The sequence below is a fragment of the Aphidius gifuensis genome, linkage group LG2 (genome assembly GCF_014905175.1).
Source record: "Aphidius gifuensis isolate YNYX2018 linkage group LG2, ASM1490517v1, whole genome shotgun sequence".
Taxonomy (NCBI): domain Eukaryota; kingdom Metazoa; phylum Arthropoda; class Insecta; order Hymenoptera; family Braconidae; genus Aphidius; species Aphidius gifuensis.
Genome location: NC_057789.1, coordinates 14,470,356 through 14,490,932, shown reverse-complemented (window position 1 = coordinate 14,490,932; position 20,577 = coordinate 14,470,356). Strand labels below are relative to the sequence as shown.

The window sequence follows — 20,577 nt, the reverse complement described above, 5'->3', positions numbered from 1 at the left end:
GTAACGTATAATAACCACACTAACTTTTTTTTTATTTGAATATTAATTTAATATAATATAAATTAGTTGTATTCATATAACAATACTATTTTTATTAAATATAAACATATAGAAATGAGTAAAAAGCTGTAGTATGACTTTTGATCTAGAAACGACACAACTCAAATAAATTAATTGCCGAAAATAAACAAACGTAGCAACCATACAACAACACGTAGCAACGTGTTAGTATGAGAGAGAAAATAATAAAATATTAATTATAAACAAATGCTAAAAAATTTCGACCAATCACATGACGAATAAAAAGCGGTCAAGTGTCCTTTTTATAATAGGAATAGGTGTCATCGCGAACTTTGTAGTAAATGAAGGGCCTTTGAAAAGTTGGACTTGGAATTTCTATCATATCCTTGGCTGTGGCAATTTTTATAAAGAATTTTTTGAATGCAACATAATTTTTTTGCGTTTATTTATTCAAAAGTTATCGGGTGTTCAATAATAACCAATTTATTATTTACAACAATTTCTTCTAAATAAAAAGTTTGTACGCATGCGCCAATCAAAAAATATATTTCGATCGGTAAGTCGGTATTTCATTTCATCGATCTTTCATTTAAATAGTAAGAATAAAATTTAAAAAAATAAAAATAGTAAAAGTTTTTGATCTACCAGTAGAAAAATAAGATAACTGTTCACTTTTTTAAATTTTTTTAGAAATTAAATTACAACTAGAAAAGAAACAACAAATATATATATGTATATAGTTAAAAATATATACATGTTATATTGAGGTTAGGTTCAAATGTTATCATTGTTATTATTGTGTACAATATTTATATTCATATAAATATTTTTAAAAAATATATATTATGTATAATAATAATAATAATGATAAATATGGTTCCGTAATTAAAAAACCCGCATTCGCCGGAGTTTTGAAAATTTTCAATTTTCAACGGGAAACGATTACGTTAACAACATTTTTTATTATTGTAGAGGGCGCTCTTGAGCCTCTTTTTATTTATATAAAATATTGGCAGGTCAAGAGCATCTTGATATATTCTTTTATGATTGTAGGGGGTGCCCTTAAGCCGTAATAGAAGAAAAAAAAATTAGCAGGTTAGTATAAACTCAGTATCATAGGGTACTTTAGTCGCGCCCTTCAGGCGCTCATTTGGCACCTTCAATTTATTCTTTATTTCAACAAAAAAAAAAAAAAAAGGGAACATATAAATACAAAAATAAAAAATTAATAATCAATGAGATTACTTGTAATGTTTGTCGCACCCTGCGGGCGCTCATTTGCCACTGACAATTTATTTTTTAGATAAATAGAGTGGGTATAAGCAGAGTAGTGCCGAAGGCAAAAAGCTGCCCAGAAGTGACGTCACTCTGCTATACCAACTACATACAAAAAGCAGGATATGGTGGACCTGAACCCGCTATTGGCACCACTCTGATTATACCCACTCTATAGATGAAGGCATAAGGTCGCCCCCTACTATAATAAAAAAATTATGCGTGTTGCGAGTACGCGCGGGGAAAGTGAAACTTCTTTTGGAGTGATTGCGGTTATGACTCTATAAGTTTCTTTTATTGATTTTTCTGTTGTTTTTGACAATTTATATTATGGTCGGTATTCATAATATTGTTCATTTTATTGACTACTTTTTTTAAATTTTTTTGTTTTAAATTATCGTTGTCTAGAAGGATATCGCTGTGAACGTTCAGTACTTGATAAAATAGTAGGTGTTAGAAATGGCATTGGAGTTTTTTTGTAATTTTTCTTTGACGTTGTCTAGCACGTTGTTGCCGTAAACGTTAAGTGCTTGAAACAGGTGAAGATGTTGAAGCTAATAGAGCATAAGGGTTTTCCTGTATTTTTTTTTAACGTTGCCTTTCACGATATTGTCGTACACGGAGGAAAAAAAACGACAAATATTGTTGAAAAAACAGGACAAAAATTGTCGTGCCGTACAACAAAGTAGAGGTGAAGTTGAAACTCTATAATATTTGTTCTACCGGTAGTACAGTTTTTTTCATCTGGCAGAGTAATAATTGGCGTGCTGTTTAACAAAATTTGTCACGCGCCAAACAAAAATTTATAGACTTACAACAAAATTTGTTATGCTCCAAACAAAAACTGTTGAACATACAACAATTTTTGGATTTAGTTTATGATTTTTATTATTCTACATAACAAAAATTCTAAAACCATATTAAATTTTTTTTTTTCAAAATTACGGAATAAATTTCCATTACGATAATTAAAAATAAGAAGGAAAATAATTGAGGAACAAATTAATTCAAATTACGATGCTTTGATTTATTTTTCATATTTATGATTATTAAAGATTAAAATAAAAATCTCTGCATTAAAATGACAGATGCGGGTTATGTTTGTCATTTTCATATAATTTCATACTTTATTGTTGATGTGATTTGTTAAATATCAAGTTTTGTTATTTATCTAGTTGCTCACAAATATTTTAGTCTATAATTCAATTATTAAAATGTTATTAAAACCTGACATCTTGGGTTTAATTAATTTATTTTTAAAACGTCAGTCACACAGACGCTGATCTCAACTTAGACTGACTTAGACAATTCCACACAATGTCATGTAGATATACCGAGGCACACGAACAAGACCGAGTCTTACCAATAACACCCGAAAATCAAATTGTTGAGCAGCATGACAATATTTGCCTTGAAACTGGACAATATTTATTGAGCAGCAGAACAAATATTATTGGGCAACACACCAAATATTATTGGATGGTAAAAATTGTTGTGCAGCTAAATAAAATTTGTTCAACGATACAATAAAATTTGTTGTGGCACAACAATTTTTGTTTAACGATAGAACAATTTTTGTTGCAACACAACAAAAAGCGACAGGATAGGATTCCGCCTTTAGTTTGTTGTGCTCTCACAACAATTTTTGAGGTTTTTTTTTCTCAGTATACTCGTTCAGTACTTAATGGTCTTGATTTCTTCGCAAGATTTTCCTGGGGTTTTTGATCAGTTGAATCAGGATGGGAAACCTGAGCCTCGACGAGTAATAGAGTAAGGTTGGTTTTTATTTTTTCGAGAATACCTATTATATTAATAATATTTTTTAATCAATTGTTAAAGAATAAGTATTAATATTACCATTTTTGTTTTCATTATTTTGATCAACATTCAATTTGTTGGGATCATTATCCATTTTAGATTCATCAGAGATTGGTGATGATTTACAGACAATTTTTCCGTCATTTTACAACGTTTTGCATTCATATTAAGGTTGAATGTAAATCGCATCGGTGAACAAAGTTTGGGCTCAAGAGGGTGCGTATCTACACACGGTTATCAAAAATATTTTCAGTGCCCCTCTATCCAAAATATATTCACTACACAGACAGGTTCTTGGTAGTATGCGTGTATGTAGTCTATCTGGATAGACACACACATACTACCATAGCCAAGAAACATGAGACAGCACGACGAATAAAACAGAGAGAATGACCGCTAATGATAGAAAATTTTGATTTTGACAATTGAATATCTTTTGAAATCAACAGACGAAATTGATCGATGAGGGCTTTAAAAATCCGCATTATAATAAACTACAAGCTGTTCAGTATTTTTCAATAATCAATGATTTTAAAATTTCGATATATCGATTTTTTTCTCCTAATTTTATATTGACGATTGATAAAACTCATCAAGTAGAAAAAAAAGTTCAAATAAAATTTTTTAATATATTCCAAATATTTTTCGAGTTATCGATATTTTTCTGGTATTAGCGGTTATTTGTTTCGTAATTATTAATATAATAGAGCTAAGGAAAAGAAGTAGCTAAGTAAAATATTTTGGCTGATAAAATTATGTAGATATTCTGTGTTTGGCTATAATTGAGACTAAGTAAAGAATATAGCTAAGGAAAAATTAAGCTAAGAAAAAAATGTAGCTGAGAGAAAAATTAAGCTGCACTGAGAAAAAAAAACCACAAAAATTGTTGTGAGAGCACAACAAACTAGAGGCGAAATCCTATCCTGTCGCTTTTTGTTGTGTTGCAACAAAAATTGTTCTATCGTTAAACAAAATTTGTTGTGCTACAACAAATTTTATTGTATCGTTGAACAAATTTTATTTAGCTGCACAACAATTTTTACCATCCAATAATATTTGTTGTGTTGCTTAATAATATTTGTTCGGATGCTCAATAACTATTGTCCAGTTTCAAGGCAAATATTACCGTGCTGCACAACAATTTGATTTTCGGGTGTTATCGGTAAGACTCGGTCTTGTTCGTGTGCCTCGGTATATCTACATGGCATTGTGTGGAATTTTCTAAGTCAGTCTAAGTTGAGATCAGCTTTGGTGTGACTGACGTTTTAAATGAGAGACGATGGTATGAGAAATATACCATCTTTTTGGTTTTCGGGACAGATTTTTTTTTTTTTCTTTTTTTTTTAAATTAATTGTTTTTATATCGTTCACGTTTATTCCACTATATACCTTCAAAATCAAAATTATATATATGTAATTTGACATCTTTTTTACCGACCTCAAACATACCATCATTTCCCCCAATATACCATCTTTTCTCCCTCCTCATACCATTGTAGCCATTGCCAGAGTTGGTAACGCTGGACTCTAAGTTGAGATCAGCTTTGGTGTGACTGACGTTTTAAAAATAAATTAATTAATCCCAAGATGTCAAGTTTTAATAACATTTTAATCATTGAATTATAAACTAAAATATTTGTGAGCAACTAGATAAATAACCAAACTTGATATTTAACAAATCACATCAACAATAAAGTATAAAATTATATGAAAATGACAAACATAACCTGCATCTGTCATTTTAATGCAGAGATTTTTTATTTTAATCTTTAATAATTATAAATATGAAAAATAAATCAAAGCATTAATTTGAATTAATTTGTTCCTTAATTGTTTTCCTTCTTCTTTTTAATTATCATAATGAAAATTAGTTCGTAATTTTGAAAAAAAAAAAAAATTTAATATGGTTTTAGATTTTTTGTTATGTAGAATAATAAAAATTATTAAACTAAATACAAAAATTGTTGTATGTTCAACAGTTTTTGTTTGGAGCATAACAAATTTTGTTGTATGTCTATTAATTTTTGTTTGGAGCATGACAAATTTTGTTAAACAGCACGGTAATTATTACTCTGCCAGATGAACAAAAACTGTACTACCGGCAGAACAAATATTATAGAGTTTCAACTTCGCCTCTACTTTGTTGTGCGGCACGACAATTTTTGTCCTGTTTTCTCAACAATATTTGTCGTTTTTTTTTCTCCGTGTGGTAAAATTATGTAGATATTGTGTGTTTAGCTATAATTGAGACTAAGCGGCTAAGTAAAAAATGTAGCGAAATAAAAAATCAAGCTACGGAAAAAATCTAGCTAAGAAGAAGATGTAGCTGAAGAAAAAATTAAGCCGGTAAAATTATGAAGATTTTGTGTGTTTGGCTATTATTAAGACTAAGTAAAAGATCAAGTGGCTGAGTAAAAAATGTAGCTTAGTAAAAAATCCAGCTCAGGACAAAATCTAGTTAAGGAAAAGATGTAGCTAAGGGGAAAGTTAAGCTGATAAAAATATATTTGGCTATAACTGAAACTAAGTAAAAAGTCTAGCGGCTATCTAAGAAATTTAGTAGCTCAGTTGAAAATCTAGCGGTTTTAAAAAAAAAATGAAAAATTTAATATATCGAAATTTTTTTTTTACTTTCTTTTTTACTCGAAGAGTTTTATCGACTGCCATTATTATATTTGCAAAAAAAATATATATATTGAAATTTATAAATTATTATCTAAATTTTTATCGAAACATTTTTTTCTCCTTGACGAGCTTTATTGATTGATATTAATAAATTTTAGAATTAATCGTTATTTTAATAACTACACGATATTCAACCGATAAATAGCCGTTTTTTCCATACTTCAACTCCATTTTTAACCATTTTGCTCATGTGTAGGAATTTTTCCCGTAATCGTGAGAAAATTTTCTATGAAAACTGAATAAAAAAACATGTTGTCTGGGATATGATAATATCCTCTGAAAGTGTCGATGTAGTAAATTTGTATTTGTTTTATCAATATTTTTCTATTTTTATTTATATTAATACGTCTTTACTTTTATACGCCGTGTAACATCTAGATAGTTCAGGTCCCAAACTATATTTTACAAACACTTCCGCATTTAGTATGTTAAACAAACTTGAATAATTCAAAATCAATAAATATCGACAGATGAAATATAATATATAGTTGAATCTTAATAATATCGATATTGAAACATTGAATATCACTGTGTTTTTTCATACGTAATATATTTCAGTTATTAGAAAAAGTACTTTTTAGTTTAAATCAAAAATTAATTTTTAAACTAAAAAGAACTTTTTTTAATACGCTATAATAAACTTTATAATTATAAATATATATATATATATATCCAGTGGTGGTTTCGCGGACATTTTTTTTTTTTGCGATTTTATCCAGTAATTGAACTTTGTACATCAATGTACATTCATGTATAAGACGATTTTATTGTATACACCAAAAAAAAAAATTTTCATCGATTGGTACTTTTGAGGACCATCGTTATGACACTGTTTCAACCCTTCACTGACCTTATTTATTCGAATCCTTTGTATTTTAGTATTGTGTTGGCATGAATTTAGAAGGTACAAAAAATAGAAGTAGTAAATTTTACATTTTTAATACATAAAATTTAAGATTTCACACAAGTCCCCAAAACAACCGATACATGAAGAATTGATCTATGTAATGGTGGTTTCGAGGACTTTTCTTTTTAAATTTTGATTATCCCTCCAATATAACCCAATGACTGTTTTGACGGTGGCAATAGTCCTTATATCTATTGATTATTACTTGAATTGAATAACAATTCACAAAATGTATCAGGGCCATATGAGAAGACTTCTTTGTTATCGTTTTAACTTGATGTCTCCAAAACCTCCGATAGATTTTTTTTGAAAACTATGTAATAGAGGTTTCAAGGACTTTTCTTTTAAAAATTTTTTTATCTGCTTAAAATAACTCAATGACGGTTTGACGGTGGCAAAAGTCCTTATATCTATTGATTAATACTTATATTGAATGACAATTTATAAAATGTGTTAGAGCCATATGATAGGACTTCGTTGTTATTGTTTTAATTTGATGTCCTCAAATCCTCCGATAGATTTTTTTCGAAACTTATGAAATCGAGGTTTCTGCCCGGAATTCCAATGACCACATTAACATAAGTTGAATACTATTGTTACGGTGCCATTTTCATTGTAATATTTTTACATGAAGTCCTCATATCCTCTGATACCTTTTTTTCGAAACTTATAAAGAGGTGATTTTAAGGACTTTATTTGGGTAAGATCCGTGCATCGATAACATAGATTTGAAAAAAATCAAATATGATAGCACTTGCGTGTAATGTAAGAAGAATTCGAAAACAAGGTTCTGAACATGAATCTAATGAAGATAAAACACTATTTATATATCTTACATGATGTCCTCGAACCCCTTCATTATATTTTTTTATCCGACTTATGTTGGTCGTTTTGAAGACTCTTCATAGAACTTGAACGAACTAATGATAGAAAATAGAGTACAGAATTATGACTGTTTGGAATATGTGTATAACATCATCTACTTCTACGAAGCGGACTGAATCCGAGAAAATCGCGAGAAAATGGAAAAATATCAGAGAAAAACGGAAAAATATCATAGAATAAAAGAAATATTAGAAGAAAAATTTTTGAACTTGCAATTAAAGAGTTCTGAGAGTAAACATACTATGCGGCCATTTTTTAAGTCATACTTAACGATTGTATGAATTTCAGTTTGGGCTTCATGTTCCTAAAAGCACTAACGGAAAAAGTTTATGGTTTGGTACGTTCCGTGGACACCAAGAAAAATTAAGTAGAACTTGTAACAAAGACAACGGTCTTTCTCTAAATACCTACTGTCTAGCAAATAGTTTCAGTTATTGCTATCGAAACGAATTCAGTTTCGGTTTTCCCGAAGGTATCTCAGAATTTCTAATGCTACTAAATCAAGGCGGTATCTTGTTGTTCAGGCTACTGGTTCAAGGTGATCAATCATTTCTGAGGTTCCGGAAACCCGGGAAAAATTGTCTAAACTTTCCATGTTAAAGGAATACAGAACGACCGTCTTTCCAGTCAACGGGTTTTTCGTCGGATAATTTCCTCATATTTTGGTTTTATGTGATAGCCCTTATGATTCGATTCGTCCAATAAATTATTAAAACTTGTAACTGATTTTTCCACCGATGAAGTAGAAGCCTTAGTTACTATGGGGTCAACGAGGATTTCTCACCATCCTCCTCTCTTACCGCCAGGAGGGAGCCAGCTGGTGTATAACGGCAACCAACGGACCGTGGGGTAGTTTCGGGAGCAATGGCCGCCGACGGCCATTTCGGTAGCGACTAGTCCAGTAAGAAATGGTAGAGGGGCGCGGTCCACCATCCCGAGGAACGAAATTTATATATAACTTTATATAATTATATAAAATTTTATAAAGTTGTATAAAGTTATATATGGTTTTACATTGCCACTTTATTTATAAAGCTATATATAACAGGTTGTATAAAACTTTATATAACTATATAAAACTTCATACAATTGTATAAAGTTTTATATAAAGATCAATAACTATTACTTTTATAAAATTTTATACAAGTGTATAAAGGTATATAAAATTGTATAAATGTATATGTAACTGTATTTTAAAATGGTCAAACGCAAAATTTAGACATAAAAAACTGTCCATGCTCAGGACTTGAACCCCATACCTTTCGGTTACCAACCCGACGCAGTACCCGATGCGCCACGATAACGCATGTGAATACAAAAATTTATTTGCTTTACATCAACAAGCAAAAGTCACGCCTGCGCAGTCGACTAAAAAGTGGGGGCAGTTGACATTTCTGAGTCCGTCATCAATTTGCTATGCCCCATTGTAATTTTAAATATGTTATTAAGTTATTAAAATTACTATGCGACATTGTAAATTTTCAGAGGATCATTTTAATTTTGTCCACAACAGCAGAGTAAATTTTATAAATATACAAAGCAAAAAAAAAAAAAATATTTTTTGCTATGCTGCAATGTAATTTTTAGGCTGGATTATTTTAAATTTGGTTTCTGTAAAAATTTCTTTATGCGTTGTAATTTTTTCATCGGGAAATAGCAAAAAAAAACGTAAGAAAATTGCTATGGTACATTTTAATTTTCCAAGACTACAATTGTTTTTTTTCGTTAAAATGATAGTAAATTTTTTAATAGTCAAAAGATAGTTCTTTGGTAATGTGGCAGCATAGTAAAATTTGATGAAATTTTTTTTCCGTGTAAACTCTATTTACCTTATTATACCTTCTTTGCTTACATACTTATTATACTTATTGACCTTTTTTTCGATAGTAAACTATCATTTTTCGTTCATGATGCTGTTGGAATCCGAATAGAACACATTATTCCAATTAAAGAAGCCAGCGAATATATGAACTCGCTCTATATTATTATTTGTAACTTTGGTTCACTAATTTATGAATATTATGTTCTATAAAGGTTAATATAATTATATAAAACTGTACATGTATAAAACTTATTTATACTGCTATATATAGCTATATATAACCTTATAAAGGTATATAAAGTTATATATAGTCATATACAATTGTATATATCTTCATACAATTGTATATAACTATATATAACTTTATATACCTTTATAACGATCGTTCCTTGGGTAAAAATATCTTCGTATATTCATATACAAGTTTATATACTTTTATAAAACTATATGAAACTTTATACAGCTACATATAGAAATATATAGCTTTATATAATTATATATACTTATACACAAATCGTTCACAACTTTGTACACATTTATATATAACTTTATAAAATTATATATAGCTGTATATAACCTTATAAAGTTGTATATAATTATATATAGAGAGTTTAAAAATTCTTCAAATTTTTATATAATTATATAAAATTATATAAAATTTTATAAAATTTTATAAAGTTATATGTGAATATATAAAGGTATATAAAGATATATATAAATTTCGTTCCTCGGGATATTAGTTCCAAAACGTCACTCTGGCACCATTACTAAAATGTATATGATTTTTAATATTGGCCGGGAGCGTAATAACCTCACCCCGCGGCGGCGGTTATTACCGTGATCGGTTTAACTCACTCGCACAACCTAAGTCAATACGAGAACGAGGATTCATACCTCACAGGCTTTATCAAATATCCTCCTATTGCCTACTCACTCTAGTGCACCAAGTTGCCGAACACAAAGTCCACCCGCAGCCACGCTGGTCTTACGCCGGACCACTATATGCATTTGGCTACCCGATTATTGGTTACCCTGACAGTAAGTAACCACACTAGAGCGAGAGAGCGAGTGATATACAACGTCCTACCTATACAGCGTAGCGACATCGTAAATCACCCCCGGGACCATGCACCACGCATCGGGAGCTTGGTTGGACTCATCAGTGACATCAACTAGTTCCAACCTAGGACCCATTCGACGTCATCGTCTAAGTCGGCTAACTCCACCAAGAAGTCATGCCAGCTTCACCAATGATATCAACTAGCTCCTCCATAGGAGTATGTCGACATCACCAAGTCACCAGCCAACTCCACCAAGGAGTCAGCTAGCTTCATCGGAAGCGTACCACGGACTGTCACCAGTCCCGGTGCCATCAGCCAGCTCCGAGAGCCGGCCGACGACTGGCAGTGAGATGCCAGCGATCACCAGTTTTATGGACTCTCTATCCCCACTCCCGTTTGACCCACTCCATACGACCATCTGTGCGCACACCTCGATGCGACTCTCCGGTGGGAGTGTCGAAGTAGGGGATACGAATCTGTCGTAGCCAGGGTAGGAATCTGGATTATCCACTCGTGGTGGATGTCTACCAAGTCAACACTGACATTTAGGTGAAAATAGATGTCACTACCGAGGCCACTCACAAACCGGTGGTATTAATTAGCGTCTTAGTCGATAAAACCCTTCAGACCAGACCTCTAATTATTTTCGGGAGCGCGAGATCTGCCAAATCTCGTTACAAACTATAACAAATTACAGTGTAGAAGAATGGCCTTATTTCAAGTTTAAAAGATTATTTTATAATTTCCAGTACAAGCTGCAAGTCCTCAAAACCACACTGAGAGAAATCGCCGATTTTAGGAAAATTTTCCAATCTTGATTCAAGATGGGCCGAATTTCACGGAAAAAAAACTGAACAAGAAGTGATTATCATCGAACCAGACAGTCAATCTGTTAAATGAAATTTATGAACAATTGTTTGAAAACTTGCGAGATTATAAAAAAAATACAACTTTTCTAGTATGAAAATATAAAATTGAACAGATCTTATACATATGTATCTGAAAAAAATGCCATTTTCTCTCAAGATTGGAGAATTTACATTCTATTAAGTATGATTTTCTTGTTATCCATTATCGTGTTGAATTAAAAAATTTTTGTATGGCAATAAAATACTTTTCGCTACGTTATTCGGTCCAAAAAAAATTTTGAATCAGGATAATTATTTTTATTTTTTAATAATAATTATATTCCAGTAATAATTGTTTGGTTCCGTTGTTGAAAATAAAAAATTAAAATCATTATGTTATATCTTTAATGCACAATTTGAAGTCATATCTGAATAATAATGCATCTTGTAAGAAGATGGCAAAATTATTTGTACAGATTAAATATATTAGATATAATATTTGTCTAAATCAATCCAATTGACAATTTTTTGATTAAAAAGAATAATAATTATATATATTGAATTTAGAAAAGTTTGATATTCAAATACGAAACAATTAACTGACGACAGACTTATTTTTCTGCTATCAGTATTGTAATGAAATCCATTTGATCGACTATTGACAAAAAAAATATTATTCCTCTGACAAAAGCCAATAATTTTGGGTATAGTCGAATAAATTTATATAACAATAAAATATAAATATACAAAAAATCAAACTAATTTCTATTCAAAAATACAGGATTCCGGGGAATAATTTTCTTTTGGTAGGAATACTGTGGATGCTCAGCTACATACAGCCCAATTTTCTCAGAAGATTGAAAAATGTTACATTCAATAATCATAGTATGTGCATCGTATTGCTGAAATTTATTGAAATTTTTTTTTATTTTTTAAATGATCTGGAATTATTTGACTATAGTCGTGAATTTTAATGTGAAATATTCTCATTGTATCGGAAAATTAGTTGAACATTATTTCAACTATTCCCTGAAAATTGGGAAGATAATTAAAATCATGACAATCACGGATTGTCATGAAACACAAAACCAAATAGCTATGAAGCCCTTAATAGAAGTAAGCTTCAGTATAAATATAATACTTATGTTTTATTTCGCAAGTCCTTTTAAATGTGTAGAGAAAAAACTCACATGTGAAAAACATGCGAGAACTGGTGGCGAAAACTGAAAGGTTATTCAGTCAAGCAAAAAGACTTATATTTGCCGCAGCATGGTAGATCTGTCATTATGCAAGACCCATCTTACAACAAGAAGAGTGCATCTAGATCATAAATTTATAAAAAAAGTGATCCCAAATGGAAGAAGATCGCATGATGCTCAGTGTAAAACAAGCCCGGTTGTAAGCAAGTAAAAACCATCTTATATATTTAAAGCCAGAATTTTCCCGATTTATGATGATTGAGCAAATAAATAAGTCGCTTGTTGCTCGGGAACAGACGAGAATAGATTAAGAGAAGAAGAGCCCATCTTCTCTCAAGACAGAAACATTTGCGTTCTACCGGCAGCCAATGTTTTTTCTAAAATATTTCACACAAGATTGATCCATTTTTAACCTAAATTCTTTCGATTTATGATAATATAGATAATAAATATCGTAACTTGAAATTTTCTATATTTAGGGTGGGTAGTGGCGCTACTGTCGTTGAATCTTAGCCCTCTCATGGTAAGATGTAGAAATATGAAATAAATGTTGTGCAATTTTGATTTAATACAAATAACGGAACTCGAAACAAGTCGCTCGTTGCTCGGGATCAGACGAGAATAGATAAAGAGAAGCAGGGCCCATCTTCTCTCAAGACGGAAACATTTGCGTTCTACTGGCGGCTAATGCTTGTTCTAAAATATTTGACACAAGATTGATCCTTTTTGAGGGTGGATTTTTTTCGATTTATGATAGTTTAAAAAATAAATATCGAACTTCAAATTCTTCATATTTAGAGTGGGTGGTGGCGCTACTGTCGTTCAATTTTGTGTGAAATATTTTGGAAAAAAGTTTGGCCGCCAGTAGAACGCAAATGTTCCCATCTTGAGAGAAGATGGGCCCTTCTTCTCTTTATTTATTCTCGTCTGATTCTGAGCAACAAGCAACCCTTTTCAAGTTGTCGCTCATTGTATCAATGTCAAATCGGCCAACGTGTATTTGATATTTTACCATGTCACCATAAGATAACCAAGATTTAACGACAGTAGCGCCACTTTTTATACAACGAAGATGCGCCAATCTTGTGGTAAGATGGGTTTCGATTGTCTACAGCTGGTTTGTATTGCCTGTATGTGCGACTCAAATTCGCTGAATTTGCAACTACTATCATTTAAAAGTACATATTAATTTTGGATTGATTCTAAGGAACAACAAATAAAAACTTCTTCTTCTTGTCTGCAAATGGTCTTCACTCATATCCACTCTCATTCTGTTTTTTCGCGTCCCTTCTTCTCTCAAGATGGGACCGGCTCGCTTCACCTTTTTTTTTTTTATCTGCAAATTTTTTGTTTTTGTACAAAATATTGCCACTTGATTTCAATGTAATCAAGTTATATTCCGTTTTGTTAGTGCCTGTGGTTTATGTGAGAAAAGTAGAATCCCTATCAAATCGATCCTCGATTCTTTAAAATCGAAATGGATTCGTCGCTGTCCCGGCTAGAAACAAAATTCATACATTTTCCATCACACTGAAGGCCATCTTCCGCACAATTCAGTTATTCTTGACACACAACTTTTTTTGAATGCAATGTTTCCTTACTCCCTTCAATCAGTTTCAATCTACACTCAAGATGGCTTTCTTGATTCAAGCGGGCCTTTTGAATCAAGATTGAAAAATTTTCCTAAAATCGGCGATTTCTCTCAGTGCACCGTTCTACGAATAAAAAACTTCCGTAGTATGGTGGTTTTGAGGACGTTTAAAAATAACGTCGTTAATTCTGTTTTGATTTAAGTATGGTTTAAGATTATCAGAAAGGTTCTATGAAATTTCCAAACCTTTACGTTCTGTGGACACAAAGAAAGCTTCAGTAGAACTCGTAACAAATATAATACCTTTTTATTATTCAAATTTTAGCATATGTCCTCAAAACAACCATTCCACAATTATAAAAATTGTATGTCACGGTGCTTCCGAGGACTTTCAACAATTATTTGATGAACAATTTTTTTTTTGTGTTTTCCGGAAAAACTTGTTCTTCCGGAAAAAAAAGATTCTTAAAAACGAGTACACTATTTCTGCATATTCCTGTGCATTTTCTATTTTTACAGAATGTCTTCAAAACTGCCAATATCTGGAGACACGAAATCCGTGGAATGGTGGTTTTGGGGACATTTAGATTAAAGTAGAATCGACAGTTATTATCCAGTCGACTGCAATTTCAACGATGAATTTCATGAAAAGGGAAGAATCTTATTGAGAACTGCCAGAAAATTCATATCGAAATTCATAAAGTCGACTGTTCCATCGAATTGAGGTTCAAAAAATTAAGTCCTCAAAACTGCCTCTGTGTGAAAAAAAAGGTAGTTATTGGTGGTTTCGGGGACGTGCAATATTAAGACAGATATAATTATGTTAAATGTTATTATAAAGCATAGTGATATTTTTTTTATACTGAAAATTCACTAAGCACATGTTTGCAGTTTGAATTGAATCGTAAAAATGCATTTAGTGCAGTAATGTTGCTTTTTTATCAAAAGTCCTTGAAACCTCCATTAGTTAGAAAAATGATGTACTTGGAATGGAGATTTCAGGGACACACGAAAAAATTCTTATTTTGGTCAATAATTGAATTTTTTCATCGAATCATTACTATTTATAGTTTAAGATGGAATCAATTGAAGATTAATTAGTCGTAATACCTACTTCACATTTCTATTTCCGTTAATTATACCTGTTAAAATAAAAAGTCTCCAAAACCACCAAAGCATATTTTCAAATGGGGTTTTGAGGACCGTCTTCAAAACCACCATTGTATATATAAAGTAGTCCCCGAAACCACCACTGTATATATATATATATATATATATTTATCATGTATACCATTTTTCCTTTACTTTGATTGAAAAAGTATGAACAAATTATATTGTAAAATTATTGTACAGCTACAATAATGATTTTCTTTTTCAAACTAACACATCAATGTCTATTTCTTTTTTTTAAAAACATGAAATTAGTCAATATTATAAATAAATTATTATTGTATAATAATTCAACATTTTGTTTTAAGAAGAAACTTGAGAAATATTATTTTATATAAACAATTGTAATAGGTATATTAATCTTGTAAATGAAAAATACTTGCATATGCATGTATATGTCTAGATCCACGTGAATTTTAAGTCCAAAAATTGAGTTCACTTGGAATATTTTTTTTATTGTTTTCGAGCAAAAAATATTGAAAAGGTATTTTTTTTTTTTTTTTTTTCCAAAAAATTTTGATTTGTGATTTTTCTTAGTTATGATTTTTTAAGGGTTTTCAAAAATGTACCAGCTTTTGCATGCTTTTTAGTCAAAAACCATTGACTGAATCAAAAAAATTAGAGAGAAAAAAGTTTCACTTTTACTTATAGTTTACAAAAAAAACTTTGAAAAATTGTTTAAAGAATTTTTCCACCATTAATTGTTAAGGTTGCTTACAAGGGACATAGTCGTACTATTATTTAGGCTTGGAGGACTCGTATACCACTACGTTCATTTTGTGGCCCCTCTTCAAAAATTTTGTTACGCTTTTGCCTTAAAAATCGTAGTGTGTGTGTAAACAGATAGGCACCAACACTATTCCAGCAAGCAAAATGGAAATCGTGAGACACTGTATTTTTTTATATACTACCACTACTACAGCGCATCATTGTGTATGTCACGTTGGTGTATAACGTTGGTGTATAAGTGAAAAGTAAACAAGGAGAAGAGAGCAGTGTTGCCGGATCGCAATTCTCTCATGTCCTCTCGTTGCGAAAATTTCAAAATTTAACATTAAATATTTTTAAAAATCAACGTCAGAAAAAACTCAAATTTTTTAATCGTATTCGTCTTGCCGAGCACTACAATTTGATAGTAATTTGAAAATTTTTTAGTGAAAAACGAACTCGTTAAAAATAATAATGTACGGTATATCAACTTATAGTCCTATCCTCGCGTATAAAAGTTGTCAACTTTGACATTATTTATCTCAAAAAAACGACGTCAAAAAAAATTGAAAAAAATTGAGAGTATAGATATTTATTTCATTTGAAAAATGAGCCAAAAAAAAAAAAAATTGAGTGACGATTTAATTATTTATAAGCAACCTTAAATGAACAATTGAAATCGATTTTTCTCAAACCCTGACCCAATTGTTTTTTTTATTTTATCAATAAATAATCCTTAAAATATAAGAAATTAACGAGCAAATTATAAGTTTAGCATTTTTATAACTTTTTGAGATACGAATAAATAAAGCGTGAAAAACACGGTCCTGTGTGCCGCTCGACTTTATATAGATATACACTTCTATCAGAGACAGCGCGCGGACCGTGTTTTTCACTCTTTATTTATTCGTACCTTGAAAAATTATGGAAATGCTTTACTTATAATTTGCTCAAAATTTTTTTATATTTTAAAGATTATTTATTGATAAAAAAAAAAAAAAAAACAATCGGGTCCAAGTTTGAGAAAAATCGATTTCAATTGTTTATTTAACAATTAATGGTGGAAAAATTGTTGAAACAATTTTTCAAAGTTTTTTTTTGTAAGTTATAAGTAAAAGTGAAACTTTTTTGTCTCTATAATTTTTTTAATTCAGTCAATAGTTTTTGAGTAAAAAAGCATGGAAAAGCTGGTACATTCTTAAAAAATCCTGAAAAATCAAAACTATATATATATATATGGGGCATTCCAGGTCAAATTACCGAGTCATTGGCCTGACCCCTACCGATTCACTTGGAAATTTTTTTCTAGGTGTATTTTGGACCAAAAAACGACCTCATTTTTTTTCAATTCTTTTCCACCATTTTTACACCATAAAATAATTTTTTTTTTCCTACTATCGAATATTTCTCAAATTAGACCAGGTTTAAAATTCTGGAATTTTTCACATATCATCTCGAGGTAAAAACAAGTCACCCATAAAAATTTGGGAATGGGCCGAGAATAATTACTAATTTTTTTATAACTGATTAAAAAAAAAATTTTTTACCAATTTTAAAATAATCTAATAATGGTTTCTTGTAGAGAAATCAAAAATAAAAATAAATGATATCCGGGCAAATTTTGGTTCTTTCCATATTTCGAGGGTAAAAGCTTCAAAAATTGAATTTTAAGCATCGCAGTTTTTCTATCTTTCCATCCTTAAATATAGGGCAAAACAAAATTCATCAAAATATCATTTATTTTTATTTTTGATTTCTCTACAAGAAACCATTATTAAATTTTTTTATTTTTAAAATTCGTAAAAAAAATTTTTTTTAATCAGTTATAAAAAAAATTAGTAATTATTCTCGGCCCATTCCCAAATTTTTATGGGTGACTTGTGTTACCTCTTGGTATAAATTAGAATTAATAAACAATAATAAATAATAAATTAACAAATTCAATAGATGTTGAGCAAGCAATAAAATTTTCCTTTTTATAATAAATTATTTATTTTTATTTTCACACGGAATAAAATTCATATTTTGCATTTTTTATAAAACAATTTATTTTTATAATTTTTACATAAATTTTGGGTAAGCAGTTTTCAAAGTCACCTCTGCAACGCGAGATGCCACATCCGTTGAAGTTGCTAAATTATTATTTATTAAATGTTTAAACAATTACAATATGCTGACTACTATGGGAACCATTGCATTTCATTGGTGCAAGAAATGGCACCACTTTTCATCCCTACCTAATAATTAAATTTTATGGGAATAATTTTATTTTTAATTTTAAGAAGCGTCACTCTCGCGATGACTTCAATCTGAACAACATCTAATTAAAATATTGAATCAATTTAATTCAAAACAAATACTTAGTAATATTTCATAAATTTATATTATATTATTGATCATATTAATTGATAAAATTTTAAAACAAAATAAATTTAATCCTTTGAAGAAGTTAATAATAAACAAATAATATTATCAGTGCATAAAAAATTTAATTAAATAACTGTGTAAAATAATTATTCCTACAAAATATACCCTTCCTAAATCCTAACATTTACTGTGAATTTCTCCGGGGTGTTGTTTTCTGTGCTACGAGTTGTATTACCTATTGGATTATTCGAAAGTTTCAACATCATCAGGCGACCATCCGATTTGACACGCTCTCAACAAATTACTTTTGGATAAACCACAATAAACAAGGTAGAATCTACAAAATTTATACATTCCCTCCTAACCCGTTACCCTGTAGGGAATAACAAAATACGAGGATTTTAAATAAAACGTTAAATATCAGGTTGATTGAATTAAATTATTCCTAATAAATTATATTATTATTTTTCAAGTTCAATATTCTTCTTTTCTTTTGTTATTTCATAGACTAATTTAATTAAATCAACCTGGTACGTAACACTTGTTTTTACCTCGAGATGATATGGGAAAAATTTCAGAATTTTGTACCTGGTCTAATTTGAGAAATACTCGATAGTAGGAAAAAAAAAATTATTTTATGGTGTAAAAATGGTGGAAAAAAATTGAAAAAAAATAAGGTCGTTTTTTGGTCCAAAATACACCTAGAAAAAAATTTCCAAGTGAATCGGTAGGGGTCAGGCCGATGACTCGGTGATTTGACTTGGAATGCCCCATATATAATGATAAATAAATAAATATATAAATACTTGCATTTAAATTCTATACTACGGAACGCCTGATGGTAACGGTTACCGACCGATTACCATGGCGCTGCAAGGCGCAATGTAGACTGACAGAAAATGGATTTCTGCCCAGATCCGTTAACGGATCTGACGTCTAAATTCTATGTTTTTCCTTTTACTCTATACCCAATCCGCGCCTAAAGATGTTTACACATCAAAATACTCAAAAAAAAAAAAAAAAAATTGAAAATTTTATTATTTTTATCGTTTTTTTGTTAAACGTCCAATGATCCTCAAATTCTTACAGAGACTCCAACTTGACTTTGACGTATTTTATGTGAAACTTCGCAGCTTTTAAAAATATCTAGTTCAAAAATTAAAAAAAATGGCGCACTCACCACAAATTGCATTTTAATTTTTAAATTGAATTTTTAAAATTTTTTAGAACTCCATTTAATGTGAAATATTTTTTTTCGAAAAGCTGAAATTTTTGTACATTGAAAACATCGTCGAGATTTTTTTTTTTAGTGTATGTATGATACCGCAAAAAGCCTATAAAAAAAATGAAAAAAAAAAAAAAAATACGTATAATTTTCCTCAAAATGGCAGCTAAAATAATCAAACAGTTGAGTGAATTAACTATAAAAATGTCTGATATGAACGTATTGACAAACAAACATCACAATGATAAAACAAAACAACTAACAGTTTAATATTACTCTATTGGCGTGATAGTGAATAACAAAATCGTGATGAAATGAATTCGAAACCTTGATAAGGAAGTTTCTAACTTAAATTATTTTTTTTATGAGATGTAACCAAAATATTCTTTTATTTAAATTATTGCGTATGTTGCTGTGATTTGTTTTATTAATAATTTTATTCGTTATTGATAAACATGGCATTTTTTTAGTAAGTCTCATATTCAATCTGAAGCCGAAAATATTCAAGAGAACATTAGTTGTTTCAATGCAATTTTTTTTTCAAAACTATAACTTTTTAGTTAGTGTCAGTAAAGCAATGATATACAAAAATAATATCTTGTAATCATGAAAATAAAGTAGTAAAAATTTGCTTTCATACCTCAAAGATGGTCGACGAATATCAAGTGCTTCCAGATCGAATGGTTCTCTCCTACAAAGTGAGCAAAAAGCACACTGCAAAGTATTTTTGAAGGCTTCTCGGAAGTCTCTGTTGAAGTATGCATAAATCAGTGGATTGAGGGCAGAATTCATGTAACCAATCCAAAATACAATATGGACTACGATATCTGGACATGAACAATGTGAACCACACAAACTGGTTGTAACATACCATAGAAAAAATGGTAACCAACACAGTATGAATGTACCTTTAATTGTAATCAATACATATATTACAAATTAAAAATTAAAAAACACAGTTTTTCAATGATTAAATATAATTTTTTATAAATTAC

At 30.1% G+C, this 20,577-nt stretch overlaps 1 protein-coding gene across 6 annotated transcripts in view; it reads right to left on the bottom strand.

The window, feature by feature from the left end:
• Nucleotides 1–20,577, bottom strand: part of LOC122849108 (octopamine receptor beta-2R) — a 78,226-nt gene that overhangs the window by 17,238 nt on the left and 40,411 nt on the right. For all 6 annotated transcript variants that reach the window (XM_044147703.1, XM_044147702.1, XM_044147699.1 and 3 more), the window contains one exon: nt 20,223–20,490. In XM_044147703.1, the coding sequence (XP_044003638.1) occupies nt 20,223–20,490 (268 nt within the window). The remainder of the gene's footprint in view (nt 1–20,222; nt 20,491–20,577) is intronic.